The 16,500-nt window shown below is 43.6% G+C and overlaps 1 protein-coding gene across 1 annotated transcript in view; it reads left to right on the top strand.

The window, feature by feature from the left end:
• Nucleotides 1-2,986: 2,986 nt before the first annotated feature.
• Nucleotides 2,987-16,500, top strand: part of LOC104469720 (G protein-coupled receptor kinase 5) — a gene marked incomplete at its 5' end in the record, with an annotated part of 73,492 nt that continues 59,978 nt past the window's right edge. The window contains one exon of the mRNA XM_010084334.1: nt 2,987-3,076. Coding sequence (XP_010082636.1) covers nt 2,987-3,076 — 90 coding nt within the window. The remainder of the gene's footprint in view (nt 3,077-16,500) is intronic.

A 16,500-nucleotide genomic window follows, 5' to 3' on the forward strand; every position in this document is an offset into this window, starting at 1 on the left:
TGCAGAGCCCTTCTCCAGTTTTGATGCAAATTTAATGTCAGAAACACATCATCCAGTGTAAATGTATCAATATATATTTTACATTGAGTGGATTGTAAAAACAATATATATTTTACATTGAATGGATTGTAAAAACATTCTGCCCCAGTTTAGCAGAACCATTTCATCTCTGCACAAATCTCAGAGCTGTCATTTAGAGCAAAGGGCTATTTTGCAGTGCTCTGCACTGCCTGATGCTGCTAAAGGTGAAACCATTTTGTGAGGACTTCTGCAAAGGTGGCTGGAGAAGCAGGTGTGCTCAGAAATCTCCAGTGCTTTGGCTTAGAAGGTAGATCCTCAATGGGTGAAGACGTACCAGTGTTGAGCAGATGCATCCTAAAGCATGCTTTCCTCTGGCTTACTCTTGCTGCCTCCTGTGTCCAGCAATGATTGAAAATCCTGTTCCAACTGGCACCACTTCCCAAGCACTCCTCTGTCTATTCCTTGGTAAGAGCAGAGTGGGTCTCTGCAGTGGGAGAGGCAGCAGGCAGGAGTGAGAGGCACATGTTTGCACGTGAATGTGTGGGATAAGCTACTCTGGGAGCTGGCAGCCTGAGGAAGGGATGCAGGAATCCAGATTCAAACCCTGTGGCTGCCAAAGGGGGCTCATTCTGCTCTGACACCGGTCCAGCTGTTTCGCTCCCTCTGTGCCCTCCCTTTCCTTCCCATCACTCCCCCAGGGCTAATAAATACGTTCTTCATTTCATTTAATTCTCATGGAGGTTTGGCATCAAGGCATGGAACTCAAAGTTTACAAGATAAATGAGTGTGAGCTAAAGCGTGAAGCAATAGTGCGGGGAAGAAAATGCAGCCAAAAAGAATGACAGGCAAAGAGAAGGTAGCAGGAATTCCTGGGGGATCGTTCCCCAGAGGAGGATGTGAAGGGAGGGTGCAGAGTGCAAGAGACGTAAGGCAGGACCACCAAGGAGTGTGCAGGAAGGTCCCTGGAAGCGAAGGAGAAGAGGGGTGAGTGGAGGTGGCAGCCTGGCAGGCAGGAGCCGCTGTGTAGGATTGCAGAGGGGAGCTGTCAGGGGGACAAAAGCCAGCGGAGGACCTTTTGTGTTGCTGAATCCAACCCCTGCACTTGCTGGTGACCAGAGCACAGCCGTGCACTCCAGGAAAGTTGATGAACAGACCACCGCAGCGCCCACCCCAGCCCACAAAATGCTCCTCAGCACCTTGTAGCGTACCCAAGACCTCCAGCCTGGAAGACCAAGGGTTCTGTGCTGCAAGAGGAGAGCAAGACAGCCTCAACGATACTGTGGCTGGAGAGATAGGAGAGGCAATTACTTCAGCAGCAGTGCTGGGGTGCACTGAAGAGGGGAGGTTGAAGCAGAGTTCATTGCAGACCCAAAGGGCACATCTGCATTGCGTACAACTGCGTAGCGTGGAGGCAGTCGCAGCTCTCTGTGCTTTGCTGGAGACTAATTCCTGGAAAGGCTAGCATAGCTATACTGCTGATAGTCTAAACAAGACAGTTCCTTTACAGCTGGTGCAGATATCACTGCTCTACGTTGCATAATATAGACATACAATAAATTCTCGTCAATAAGGAGTTTAAAATAATTCAAGGCAAGCTCTGAAAAAACAAAACCATTGGTCACCAAAAGCAAAGAAAAAAAAGGTGAGATAAAGAGGAAGCATTCCTGTGCCAAAGCTGTGATCGGAAACACCCCACAGAGAGCAATACTTCACCATTTTTTCCAAGGCTCATGTTTTCTCTGTAATGGCCTGCTACTTTTTGAGTCAACGCTCTCCTAATTTAGCTTGCAATATCATGTAGTACCCAACACACTCCCAGTCTGCAGTTGTGACTCTACCAACCCCTCTACAGAATTAACTCAGCTCTGAATTAGTCATCCGACGTGCCAGCTCATGTAAAATAGACTGAAGTGAATCAGATTTTGTATGCAGGGACTGAATGGCAGTAAAGGCAGCGACTTGGAGAATCTCAGTCTGCATCTGGGCTTTCACGTCTGGCTGCGCAGCCTCTCTGAGCAGGACAGGCACACAAACCAGCTGCTAATGAAGCCCCCAGCACCACACCACACCTCCTGCCCTCTGCGGTGATGCTGATGTGGCGGCATAAAAAATGTGGGGGCGTAAAAGAGAAACCCAGGGGAGGACTAGAGTAAAAAAAGTGCCCAATTATAGTGAAAAAAATACAAGAAAAATCTAAAAATGTCCTCTTAGGCTGAGCTGCTTCAGACCTGAGTGCCTATCTAGCAGACACTGGAGGAGAGCACGCACAGCATGTCAGCCTGCATTAGGCTTGCTTGGGCTGAAGGAGCCTAACCCCATAGGCACTGCATCATCTAGCGATGCCAGCGAGGAGCAAAGTGAGGTATGCTGGAAACGCTACGGTTACTGCTCGTAGCCCAGTGCAGGTTGCACCCGCCTTACCAGCTCTGATGTGGCATCTAGAGATGCCAGTGATGCCTGCAGCAAGGTATTTGTGAAGCCACATTGGTGAGGGAGATTCATCATCACGGAAAGGGATGGTGAGAACTGAATTTTGGTTTTCTGTTTCCAGCACTTCTTTTGGGGTGGAATCAGGGCTCATCCCAAAACCAGAAGGGGGAGATCCAGGTTGAAAAGGCATGAGCTGTAATTCTACAAGGTTGTTTGACTTGTGTGAAATGACTGTCCATTGGGGCAGAGGTGATGTTGGAGATGCCCAGCTAAGCACTGTCATCTGAACTGGATCTGGTGGGCCATTGAACTCCCAATTTTTAGCAAGCTGATCTTCTGCTAGATGCCTCTTTGTTTGGTTCAGATCAAGTATTGGTACTGATCAAGCTCAGACTTGATCTGTACACGTACCCACAGTGTCTCAGCTTTAATTATTAATGATACCCGTAAGAACTGTGACTGAGATGGTAAACTCAGGATTGGGCATAATCCCCAAGGCAATCTAATCCTCATATTTCTTTCTCTGCAGGGGGTGGAGGGAAACGCAAAGGCAAAAGCAAAAAGTGGAAGGAAATATTGAAATTCCCTCACATTAGCCAGTGTGAAGATCTCCGAAGAACAATAGGTAAGAGCTTTTCCCTTCTTTGGAAGTATTGCTTAAATCAAATGTGCATTAAAATGACATTAAAGGTACTCACTGTTACATGGAATCAGTTTAGAGATGGGTACGCTACGCATATAGCTCGCATGGTGCAAACTCAACATTTTCTGGTTCCTAACAAGGAAACTATGGATCAGGCAGGAGAGATGGGCAATGATGCTCTTGCAAGGCAGGGGTTGGGGCCAGCAGCAGCCAGGCCCTTTGCTTTCAATACACTGGCTATAGGATCCAGAGGGACTTCACCATTAGATGGTACCTGGCATAGGGGGCAGGGGCTTTGACTTGGTACCTACCAGGGCCAACGTGGCGGTAAAAGGACATTCAGAGATTAATCCCCTCATCAGATCCTGCATTCCCTTGTAATTAGTAGCTCTTTGTCAGGGAGAAAGTGAAACTTGGTGAGAGCAGAGAGATTGCTGATGGAGTTGAAAGTTAGTGTTAATTATACGCTGGATATGATGTTTGAAGCAGCAGCCCCTGCCCTCTGCCAGGCCAGTTTGCTCAGCAGTACCATCTTCTCTTCAAACCACAACACTGCTTTATGTAGTTTTTTATAAGATATGTAATTTTTTTTTTAATTATTTTGTTTTATTGATGTGGGCCAAACACTGCAGATTTGGAAGGGAGCTTGCAGTGGCCGTTTCCATAACACAGCATTTCTCCTGCTGCTACCTGCCAAAATTCAGCATTCTTTCGACTGCTGCCTTGCCAAAAGAGGCTAGCAGCTATCTCCTCCGGAATTCTCCACTGGAAAGCCCAGTATTACAGACCCCACCACGAGAGGTTAACTTCAGCAACTGAGGCTCCTTTTCTCCCCTACACTGACATAAAAGTCCAGGCACTGGCAATGAGTGAATGAAAGGCAAGAAACTGTAGCAACTGAGATAACAGGCAGCATAATTTGTCTAACTTGGGTGCACTACTGGGGTCTGAGTGACAGTGCCCTGGCACTATTTACATTTGAAATTCACGGTGTGTTTATGCAGAAAAAATACATGGAATGTTTTGAAACTCTTTTCATGGTCTCCTTCAGTAAATTTTGCTTCCTGCATCTTCTGCTGTAGAGATGAAAGGAGGTAATAAAGAGAGGGGGAGGCAGGAGAAAAGAAAGTATTTTTTTCCAGTTTATGGCCACTTTACAGACACACAAACCCTGGAACAATTTCTCAAGGTACAGAACCTGCTGTAAGCAAAGCTGACTTAATATATTGCAATTTGCGCAGGGAATACTCTCCGTTGTTCCGTCAACCTTGGTTCCTATGGGGGAAAATGGCACCAGATAAAATGCTTGCTCTTTACAAAGGTGTAATATCCTAAAATGGGTAGTCTTAAAAAAATCAAGTCTGCCAATGATTTCTGTCTCTGAAATTCTGTTTATGGCTTTTTTTTTTTTTTTTTTTTTTTTTTGGTGTCAGCTTTAGCCTGAATATAATTTGGTTTGCATTTTTTTTTGTGAATGAATTGTTGAAGTAGCAGGGCAAGAGCCCTTGTGATGCCCTTGGTGGATTTGTCTTCACTGCAAAGATTACCTGTTGACTGGGAATTTTAGCAACTGACTTCTGCACAATGGAAAATAAGGTCCAAATCCCTGTTCTGTGACTGATTTTCATTGAGTAGCTTTCTTGCTGAGCTGGATATGGTTACATAAGGTATGAGGCATGCCTCTGCCGGGGTAAGGTCATCTGTCCATGCTGGCTCTACCATTTTTCAGTTAATCTAGCTGAGTTTGAAACATCCCAGACAAACAGTCGTTGTTTATAAACTTCTCCTTCCTCGTACAGGGGATCTGACACATCTTGTCTGAGCCAGACCCTCTGGGTCTATGGCATTAAGTCGTTTGCACATGTGTGGTTGATCCAGGGTGCTCACGATGGATCTGTTGCATGTGCAGATTCATTGCACTGGGCTCTGTGTGGACATCCAGGGACGAGTACCAGTCATTGCAGTCTGGCCTTAAACTACTTCTTTTACTGCTTCTTTTACTGTCTCTGCCGAGGTAGAACACCTCCCTTGACTTTAAACCGTCTTCACTTGTTGTTTTCTGCAAGTCATAGAATCACAGAATGGTTTGGGTTGGAAGGGACCTTAAAGATCATCCAGTTCCAACCCCACTGCCATGGGCAGGGACACCTCCCACCAGCCCAGGTTGCTCAAAGCCTCATCCAGCCTGGCCTTGAACACCTCCAGGGATGGGGCATCCACAGCTTCTCTGCAAGTAGAATCTCAGGATTTCAGGCAACAAGGTGTCTCAACAGGTGATCTTGTGAGGGAAGGTACTGAAACATCTTTCTGAACCATCAGCTGAAGTGCTCTATGACTTGCAGGGAATCCAACTGCTTGGTGTGTCTTCCCATCAGTCTCTCTTCTAACAACCTCTGAGCCCACTGGTCATTGTCAATCAAATTTGATAATGAAATAGAGACCAGAGAGGCTTTTTTCCTCCGTCTCTATGAAAATAAGGAACCAGCAGAAAAGAACAACTTTATACAAGGAAAAGCCTACTACCTCGATTCAGTGTGTTTAGAGATCAAGACAAATACTGGTAGGTTCTGCCCATCACAGAGCTCTTTGCCGTGTGTCAGCCTCCCAGCACTTTTGGTCAGACACAGTCTTGCCACTTTGGTTAAAAAAAAAACCCACCACACCAAGTCTTGGAGGGTTGCATGAACTGGAGGACTAGGTCGTTGAGGCTTTGTTGTACTCCTCTTTTCTGGATGCTTCCCAAGAGCCTCTGTGGAAACACTGGAGGCAGGGATGGGATGGACCTTTTGATTTAGCATGGGCATGGACTACTGCAAAGAAAGGCATGGCTTAGTTTAATGCAGCCATAAGCCGTGGATGGAAAATGCTGCTGTTGTAGTTGTGGCAATACAGCCTACATGTGTGTGTGTAGATGCCCACGTCTTGGTGTAAAAACATGTGTGCTTTTGCACCCCACTAAGGTGTACTGAAAAGAGTCTGTGTCTTAAAAAAAGTGGTATAGTGTGAAAAGAAATCTGTGAAAAACAGGAAGGCTGAAATAAACCAAGGGTCTGCGACCTGTGTTGACACAATTATGAGTCAGTTCATACCTTTTGGTTCCTTCTGTGTTTACAGGAGGCTCTGTGTTTGACTATCCATCATCTGGTGTCTTACTGAAAGACTTGCTTAGTGAAGCCCTCTTCTCCCCTCCTTCTTGTGCACAGAAAGAAAAATCAAAACACTCGAGAGAAAGAGTGATTTTTGATAAATAAACACTGGAAACATCTTTATTAAAAGTACCCTCTAGCCAAGGAGCTCTTTTTTTCTGGATTGCACTTAAAAGCAACTTCTTTTCTCCTTTTTTGTCCAAAGTCCACAACACCTTTTGCAGGGAAATTCTGTTGTGTGCTAATTAAATGGGAAGGTGGAGCAGCAGGGGTATTCAGAGGGATGCTACACCAATGCCTTTACTGGGCTCTGAGAGATGCTCGTATATATGCTATAAATGGCTAATGTATGTTTCTATTTGCAGCCCTCTTCCTGACTGTATTTAATTGTATTAAAGCAGCTAGCCCTCTCCAGGTTAATATTGGCATTAGTGGCCCTTTCAGTCACTGAAAACTGGTGTTTGAGACACAACAGTGACCATGACTCATGTGATGGATGCTGCTAGTAGATGGTGTTCTGCTGTCTTTAAAATTCACAGGCGACAGCTTAGCAGAAGAGAGATGTTTCAAGGGAAGGGAAAAAAATAGCAAAGCACAGCTTTAAATATTCCTACGTTTGACAAACACAGTACGAAGAGATGCCACAAGTTAGGGATACCCGCTAGTTTAAAGGCCATCAGTAAACAAAAATACAAGAAGAAGTTGTAATTTTAAAGGCCTGAGTGTCTTTTTGATGATAAAAGATTCTGGATGTCTGTAAATATTTCTGAATGACGCAAAAGGTTCTGTTGGTTAAAAGTGTGGAATTTTTGTTTATTTTGCTCAGACCCATTCTGTGCTTTTTTTCTTCCATAAAAAAACTGCTTGGGTGAAAGAGTTGATTATTCTGATCTTTGGCAGATTTTCTTTCGCAACTGTCCAAATGCTATATAATAAATCAAGATTTTTTTCTCCATAGATTGAAGTTTGTGGGGAAACTGCCACAGAGTGTGTCTGCTATTTGTTGCACGGAGTGATTTGTTGCACTATTGCAGAAAACTTTTAACTCCTTCAGTAAGGCAGTTTCTGGTTATGCATTGTACTCAGGTAGAAGGAGAACTCTGATGATGTATCTTGTTAAATATTTATACTCAGTGAGATTTCACAGTCAGAAAGATCAGCCCCGTTGATACTAATTTTGCTCTGCTTGGTTTAAAAAGAGAAAAAAATTATCCCTGAGCCATTTAACCTCTTACATGACATTTACGTCCCATTTATACAGGGCAAAAGTAGCTTGAGCTCCCAATTCTGGCAAATTCTTTTCAGTGTTGTTAAAAATACACTTCTGTGTGAGAAACACTTTGTAGAGAGGGTGAACAGAGTAACTGGGACAAAACTGAAGCCACAAAGTTCACGTGCTCACCTTTTACAAAAGCCACCTCTTTTTTTGTCCCCAGCTTTTTTTGTATTGTACTTTTTCACAACTGAGACCTTCACCTACATGGGTTTTTTTCAGTCACTTTGGAATACATCTGCCTGGAGGAGTGTTGACGTCGCAGCCTCTGCAATGGCATTCAGACCTACCTAAACGAGGTTTTTTGAGCCGCCAGCACAGGCGCTGATAGCAATCAAGAAGCAGGAATATGGACATCAGTGACAGAGAGATGCTTGAGTATTTATCCAGCTACCTGGAAATGCTTTTCAGCCTGCACTGAGCTCCATCCTGTGGCAGAAGGACTGCTTCTATACCCCAGCTATCTAGTTTCAAGGTAGCTTGTGCACCTCTGCTCTGCTCCATGGTACTGGGAAATCTTTCCTGAATTCCCATTGCCAGTTCTCAGGTTCCTTAGCTTCAGAGGTTTGCCAGCGCTGCAGAGATAAACGCGTGGGTGAGGGGTCTTGGAAAATAAAAATGTGAGTTTCCAGGCTTGCTCACGAGGGAGGCTGTCTCTGAGACATCAAGTGACAGCATGACATCTCGATGTCGGGATAATGTATCTGTGCAGCACCCTGCCCTGCTTCAGCTGGGGACGGCGTCAGACCTGGGGGGTGTATCTGCTTGGGGAACAGAGATGTAGGCAAAGAAATACAGTGAACGTGCAGATTCCAGAGTCTGAGGCTATGGGGGGGTGTCACTCGTAAAGCTCAGGCACTGACACTGGAGAAGAGAAAGCATCAAAAGCCCGGTCTGATCAAAAACACAAAGACGTAGCCAATTTTCTCTCCGCCAAATTCTTCAGCTCTGATGTTTACAGTGATTAAAAAGCGAGGTTTAGAAATGTAATCCTGAAGCCAACAAGTAGATCAAAGGAAAGAATTGCAGCTTGCCTTCCACTGCAAATAAACGAGCACAACTGGTTAGAAGTTCTGTGATTGTCTTATAGTATCAGTCTGAATACCACACCTAAAGCTGGGCTTATGTTTTTGGCTAAAACTAGAGCTGGAGTTTTTGAGGATTTTTTTTTCCTTTTTTCTTTTTTTTTTTTTTTTTTTTTTTTTGTAGAAAGCATCAGCTTTCATTGGGAAAAAACTTACCTTTTTATAGGAAATAGTTTTTCAACAAGTAGTCAGGATTCTGCGGCATGAAATAACAGAAATGGGAATTGTCTCCTATTCTTTTTCCAAACCTGTAGGCATATGGGTAGCTGTGTCAAGAGATACTGGTGGTGTGTGTGTGCACACAGCCAGGTACCCAGCACGGAGCTCTACAACACCTCTGGGAGGCACCAGGTTTTCTGCAAACCTGTGGAACTGGAATCAGTGGAGTAGAAAATAGTGTCTAGTTAAAAAAAAAAAAAAAAAAAAAAAAAGACACCATACTGCACCATTGTTAGACTGTTCATTGAAGTCTGTTTCCAGAGAAATTCATGTCATTTAAGGCCCAAGCTGATAAACACATAGGCTCACAAATAATTTTTTATCCACACAGGGAGTCCCTTTAAATTCAGTTGACAACAGATGGGGATTTTGTCAGCAATCAGGATTGTGCTCTGTGTGCAAATAAATTTTCCCACATCGGTGCCCTTAGGTAACTGCAGCATAAGATATATTTCAGACACTATCATCAGTAGCAAAGTGGTATCTTGCTGATGTTCTTGCATTGCCCAAGTGTCAGCTCCTAGCCTAGGTGTCTGTTAGCAGCCCAGGATGCCCGTGCGTAGGGGATGGAGTGGGGCTCCTGCCCTAGGGGCTCTGCGTTGCCCCTTGGGCTCACACTTACTGCGCCAGGACTCAAGGACCAGTCCTGGTGCTGCGGTATGGATAATCCCTTTGATACTGCAGTGGTACCTAACAGAAAATCTCAGATCCAGGAGGATGAGTTTTCCTCTGTGGTGGTTGCTGCAGGGTGAGTACAGAAGGAGCCCAGAGAAACAGGAACCCAAGAGGGACTGAGAGCAAAATGGGAAGAACTGCTGAAAGCTGCATATAGGATTTATTGCTCTGGAAAAAGTTATGCAGATTTTTTTGGTTAACATTAATGCAGAAAAACCCCCTCAAACTGATTTATTTCTGAAGAAGAAACTAAGTCCTTCCCCTTGACAGTCCCCACTCTGTATACCTCCCTTCTCCCTCATGTTTTTACTTTCTTCTACAGGAGACACAACTTTCCCCTCTCTGCCTTGAGTCGAAAGGTCTTCGAAGTACAGCTTATGCAATCTTTCCAGCATAGACCTTGCCTTCAGCAGTACCCTGGGGTTTCTGGATTTGACGTGCTGTCCCATATCATGAATACATCTAAATTAAATTAGATGCTCTTCAGGGGCAGGAACTAGCCGCATGATAGAAACGGTTCCAGCACATGAAATGATACGGCTGACGTCAAAACCATATTGTTTGTTTACAAACCCACAGTTGGTTCAGTTCCTTTCTTTAAAATCCTTCAGATTCAACTATAAATCTACCATAAACATAGGTTTCTAGTGCCCTAATGACGGACAAACAGAGCAATGTTTGGTGCCCTTGCATGATTAGCTGTATCCAGTTTATAGCCAAGGGTGGAATTGAGAAGAGTTTTTTTTTCTTGCCTTTTTTTTTTTTTTAATGCCATCAGAGAAAGTATGTGAAAAACAAGCTGTTTTATGCATCTAGTGAGACTCAAGACTAACATTGGGAGAACAGGCTGCTTGCAGGCTGCTTGTACTTGACAGCTTCCAGTACGGGAAGGGGACGCAGGGGAAATGAGTTGAAATGATCTCAGCCCACATTCTATTTACAGAATTTATTTCACAAGACTTAATCCATTAAGTATTACCTTGGCCGTGGCAACCTAGAAAGAAACCAAGAAAGACATTGCTATTCTCCATAAAGAACCGTCAGCAAATCCACGTCTCCTTACCAAACAGTGAGTCCACACCAGTCATCGTTCAATAGAAAGCCTCCTAAGGAAAAAATATAATTACTAAACCTCTGTCTTTTTATATTGTCCCAAAGACTGTGTTTGGTGCAATAAGTTACCCTTCACAAATCAAGAACAAAAAAATATGACACGACACACTTGGAATTATTTCCAGAGGTTATTACAGGCATATGCAGAAAAGGAATTAGAAGAGAATACATCCTTTTAAAGATACATTTCATCTCTCACTGAAAATAGAAGTAGATATTGTGAGCTGCAGGGGTTTTCATTATCTTATTAGGTAATATGAGTCATTAAGGCTAATTAATACTTATGCAGTGATTTGGGGTTGTAAAATGCTATAGAAGTGCTCACGGGTCCTTTTAAATAGTAGTACTTGGTTGTTAAGGAAATTTATTTTAAAACCGAGTTAGCATTTGCTGGATGTGGAGAATGAGAGGTAGGGCTACACTGATGATAAAAACTTAACTCTTCTCCCTGCTGAAACTTGTAACTTTACTACAGGTAGTGATGAGAAGAAGATGGCAGGGCACAGCAAGCTCCTGGTTTGACTGACTCTGTTCAGCTCTGCTGGAGGCAGTGAGAAAGTTTCCCTTAAATTAAATGGTGCAGGAACCCTCTTGTAATGAAAGGAAGAAACTGCGGGGAGGGAAGAAAGAAGAGATCTACCAGACCGACGTCAGAGGGATGCTGTGAAGTGCACTCACAGGATGAGCAGCCTGAAATCCTTGTGTTTGGGGATGCATTTGTGGGATTAACCTAATTTAATGCTTCTCGAGGAAAATAACTCGTTTGGAGTAGCTGGTAGAGGAAGCATTATTTTGACTTGGCTTCTGTGAGGTATTACAGAGACCTCTGGGATTGTGGCTGGGCTTTGTTTTAGGCTTTGCTAGGAACAGTCATGCTGGAAGTATGGCACGCTGAAATGCTGCTGGTCAGTGTAGATGAAGGCCTTCGTTGAAACATTTTGTAACAAAAACCAGCTTTTTGAATGAAATGTATGTAGTAGAAAAGTGGAGTTATTTTTCTGGTTAAAACCTGAAACCCAACATTTTTCTCTTTTATTTCTGCCTTCCATGCCCTTCTTTGGTGGAAGAAAAAGAAACATCCTAAATATTTTGAGTGTAGCAAAATTCACTTTATACATATATATGTATATCTATATGTGCTATTTTGAATATTCGCAAAATATAAAAGCACTCTTGTACTTCAGTTTTATTTCTGCCTTTGCAGCGCTTCTTTTACTGAAGCACTCTTTGCCACAAAGTGTTCTTCAGCATGAGGTGTACTTCTTCTTCGTTGGGAAGGTCTTTGATCTGTGCACTTCAGTTCCATTGGTTTAGTTATCTTTTCCTGGCAGTGCAAATGGACAATAAAATGAATATAAATACAATATTTCAGTTTTAAATACAATATAAGGCACTGCAAATTATTTTATGGGCTAACAGAGTTGGGATTCATACTCCTTATAAATCCGTGTCTGAGGCGAGACTCGAAATAAAGTGCCTTAGTGCAAATCTGGCCAAATATTATCCTAGTGCTCCTGATTTCTGGCTTTCAAGGAAAAGAGAGGTTGAGAGTTTTTAAGGTAATCCCGCACATAACTTCTAACTCTGGTTTTAAGACAGTGTGGGGGAATTCACATGGGGTATGTTAAAAGCCTGATTTTTTTGTGGTTTGGCTGAATCCCTGAAGTCATTGAGAGATTCAATTTATTTTTCATGTAATCACTATATGCTGCTTTGAAAACACTTTGGAGGTGATAATTGGAAATATTTCTCTCTGCTCCGTAGATCAGAAATTGGGGCATGGCCATGAATTCTGCTAAATACTGATATTAAAATAGAATCCCCACTTGTCAGGGTCAAAGCAGGAGTTATGAGACCATTTCTGAATAGAGTTCCTCGTTATGGCAGTACTTTTATTTACTTATTAATCAAATTTTTACCATGCTAAACCAATGCCAGGGAATTCTAAAACAAGTAAAATAAAATATTCCCTACCCTAAACTGCTGTCTCTTAGCTGAGTTAATGGAAAGAATGAGGGAAAGTCCAGTGCAAGGAGGGGAAACAAAATTACAGAGCTAGATGGTATAATGCAAACCATGAAAAATCTACCGAGCTTGAGGAGGAAGGTAGGCTGGTGTTTGATTTTGTTGAAGAACTCCCTGTTGTCCTAGAATTGGTAAAGTTCAGTGCAAAAATGGATCAACAAAAAGTCTGAACTCCTATAATTCTTAAAAGAAATGTTATAGACCAAGATGTTTAAGTCACAAATTTAGAATATGATGAAAAATCTGAAGGTTTTTACCTTTCCAGAAAAATAATTGGTTAATTCCAAAAGATGGGAAGTCTCTGTAGTGTTAAATGACCCACAAAAATATAATCTCTGTGAGTAGTTATGCGCTTCTTAGTACCTGCCAGATTCACCATCCTCCTGCCCTGCACCAGCTTTGTATTTGCACAGTGGCATCTTAAGGGTCTCTTTATGTCACATTGATTTTCTGAGCTCTTGCTTGGACAAGTTATGACAAGGCAGTGTTGACAGATGAAGGTGAAGGCTGTTCTCATGAGCAACCGGACCTGGCTCAACTACATAGAAGTATTTGCAATGTTGAAACAGCCCTCGATAAGTAAGTGCTTTCAGACATTCATAACTCTTGGTTCAAAATATTTTTGGCATTTGTAAACATGGCTTATGGAGAAAAATGGTTTTGAGCACAGGAAGAATTTGGTGTAAGTCACTTCAGAAATATTCTGATCAGTCCAAACAAACAATATTCAGCACTTGAATATCACGTTCTTCGCATTTGACCTTTTGGCACAGGTATAGTTTGTCTCATGAGCAGTGACTTTACACTGAGCCCCAAGTGAGGTCTGAGAAGTACGTAAAGACACCCTGCAAAGGTACAACGCTGACTCTAAAACACAAAAGAGAGAAACTTATGGTGGGGAACTTACTGAAGAGTGTGGAATATTTGATTTAAGGTAGCGAAGTATGACATATCCGTGCTGATCAGCTCTCCAACAGCCAAAGCCAACCGTCAGCCGTGCCACTTCAAGCAAGATCCTTTTCAGGTCTCTTTGTCTGAACTTTCTAAGCCTGAGCATGAGTAAGTAGGTGGGATATCTCTGGGAAGGACCTCCATGCTGGTGACAGGTTGGGCCCCACCTGGGAGTGAGCTAACCTGTCCCTGGGGTGCCCTAGGTCTGTGGCCAAGGAGGATAGAGAATGGAAGACAGGAGAGCGGGTGGGCTGGGGGAGACAGCTGTAGGTAAATAAAGGTACGTCCCCTTTGCACAGTCAGTGGGGAGTACTCCTGAGGCTTGTACTGCTTGGGAGAGGAGAAAAAAGCCGGCACGAAAAGAGCAGCTATTAAGCAGCCCTTGTGTTGGGAGTGGACATCATGACTGTCCTTAGCTCCACTGAGGCTTTATTCCTCCAAGGTAGAGACTCTTCCCTTCCGAGACTGCTTTCATCCCTGCCCAGGAGACTGTGGGTGTCTGTGGGGCACCATAACCTCATTATCTCCTATGGAAAAAAAAAAAAAACAACCAAACCTTCTAAAAATATTGTCTGTGCCAGCATTGTCTGTGCCAGTGTGACTATGAATCAGTGGTCAGAGCTGCGAGGGAGAATTACAGCCTTTTCTCTCTGTCCTTTGCCATGGACAACCCCTATGATGAGGACTAATGTCTTTTTTAGAATCTACTTCAGAGTTTCCTCAGGGGCTAGAGACTTTCTTATGAGTTAAAAGTCAACTTGTTTAGGTAAGATATTAAGAAGTGGAAGGCAGCAATGCAAAGTTTCAAGCTCTGCAGAGGAGCTGCCAACGCAAAGGTCACACAAGGTTGTGGTTACTCCCACTGCGTGCTGCAATGGGCTTCGTGCTTTGGTACAGACTGGGATTACAACAGGGCCAGCACAGAGAGAGGGAAGACACGGATCCACCCTGTAGCCCTGTGGTTTTCACAAGTTTGCTGGCACTGGCCTCTGTTGGAAATCCTAAAGGAGCTCTGATGGAGACCTGCCATCCTGATTCAAAAAAAGGGATAGGATTTTATTCTCAATAGCCCCGTTGAACTACATGGAAAGTAACCATCACCCACAATCAATTGCTACTAAACACCTAGAGACTGCTTGAAATCTATCAAGAACTCCGTAAGTGCTCACTGTAACTCATGGTGCAGGTAAGATATTCCTTTATTTTCTCTTTTCTCATGTGATATGAGACCAGTTGAAAACTTGTCCTCCATCCCCAGGGAGAGATTGTTTTTTTCCTAAACCCCAGTGATTTTATCCTTTTGTCTCACTAGTCGCAAGGGAGTAATGATGCTAAATCACATCTCCCAAAAAGCCTTTATCCTTAGTGTAAATTAGCTGATAGCTTCCTTCTACTGATGCGAGTCAAAACAATTCTTTAGCTGGAAGAATTACGTGGAACTCTGCTTCATCCGTTTTTTTTTCCTCCCATCAGTGAACTAGTATTTCCCTAGCACGTCCCCAGATCTGGCAGTTGTCCAGGGTTTCCCTTTTCGGTAGGCAGCAATAAAGGAGGGAATCTCATCTTGCTGCCAACTCACCCACTTACAACATGCATTGGGAAGGGATCAGAAACCCTTTCCTTCACCTGCCTCAGAGCAGAGAAGGGACTGGGAGTTCAGCTGGAGGCTGATTTGAATCAGAGGGCAAACACACCCCTTTGCTTTTCTTCCTCCCTTTTTTCCCTTCATTTAGGTGAACTTAAGTCCTGCTGACAGGTGATGAACAGGTAGCACTTGAAAGGGAAATGTGTTTATCTCCCAGACAGGTGCAATCTGATTTCCCTCTCTCTGCTCTGGTCGCTTCCAGGGTGGAGGTACAATGGCAGGAGAGAGAATATCTCAGCACCCATGGTGGCTCGCTCTGGGCTGGCTCTGCCAGCCTGCATGCCAGCTGTGGCGGTGGGTTTTGCATAGCTGTGGGTTTGATACTAGGTTAGCTTGCCAACTGCCAGCATAAGCTGTGTAACTTGCAACTCCACAAATCCCATGCCAGCATCTGTTTCTCATCCGACAGCATTTTGAAAAATGCACATTTCCAGCTGTCTTCCCCTTCCTTCCCAATTTCAAAGCACAGTTTCTTGGTTTCATGTATTGCCCTGAGATGCGTTTCCAGGCTGTGCAGCCCATGCGCAAGGCAAAGCCGGTCAGGGGCTGCAAGAGTTGACACGAACGGTCCATGCCCTCATCCTCCAGCACGATCATGCATCGAAGCAGAAGAAATCCTCAGCTGTGCGGAGTCCTACAGCTTGTGGAATGCGTTAATTAAACAAGCGTCTCTGGAAGAGGTAAAATGGTAGAGGACCTCTGCAGATAACTTGGCAGCTCCCTAATACACTATTCACAGCTTCAAGTCTCTCAGGAAAAAAAAATGAACAGCCTTTATAGAGGGTTTTTTAGAGCCCTGCTTTCCAGTAGGAATGTAATTGAAGAACGCTGTGAAGGCCGTGGAAGCATGCTGCTCACAAGCAGAGAAAAGATTAAATTCCAGTGCTTTGTTTGGGGTAAATTTCTGACCTTTCTCTTCAGCATTAATGCCATCTGAAGAAAACCATTCCTAGCATACAGCAAGATGAGCTGCTTTTGCTGGATTCTTTCTTGCATACAGTGTAACTGTTTGATACGAATATAACGGGAAACAAGGAAAATTGAAAACATAACTCATTCTGAATGGTGTGATCTAAGGGGTGATTTCTTTTAAGGAGCTAGAAGGCAAAGGGATCAGTGTTAAATATTTTAAGTGGGCTCTTGGAACAATCTCTTAAGGGAATTTCTTCTCCCCCCCTCCCTTTTACGACTGTGAGCTCTGTGTCTCTTGCTAGTTCTCTTTCTTTATTTATAGACTTTGAAACCTTAATCAGAACAATTTTACTTATCAGGTT

Source organism: Pterocles gutturalis, unplaced genomic scaffold, assembly GCF_000699245.1.
Source record: "Pterocles gutturalis isolate BGI_N339 unplaced genomic scaffold, ASM69924v1 scaffold41845, whole genome shotgun sequence".
Classification (NCBI taxonomy): Eukaryota; Metazoa; Chordata; class Aves; order Pterocliformes; family Pteroclidae; genus Pterocles; species Pterocles gutturalis.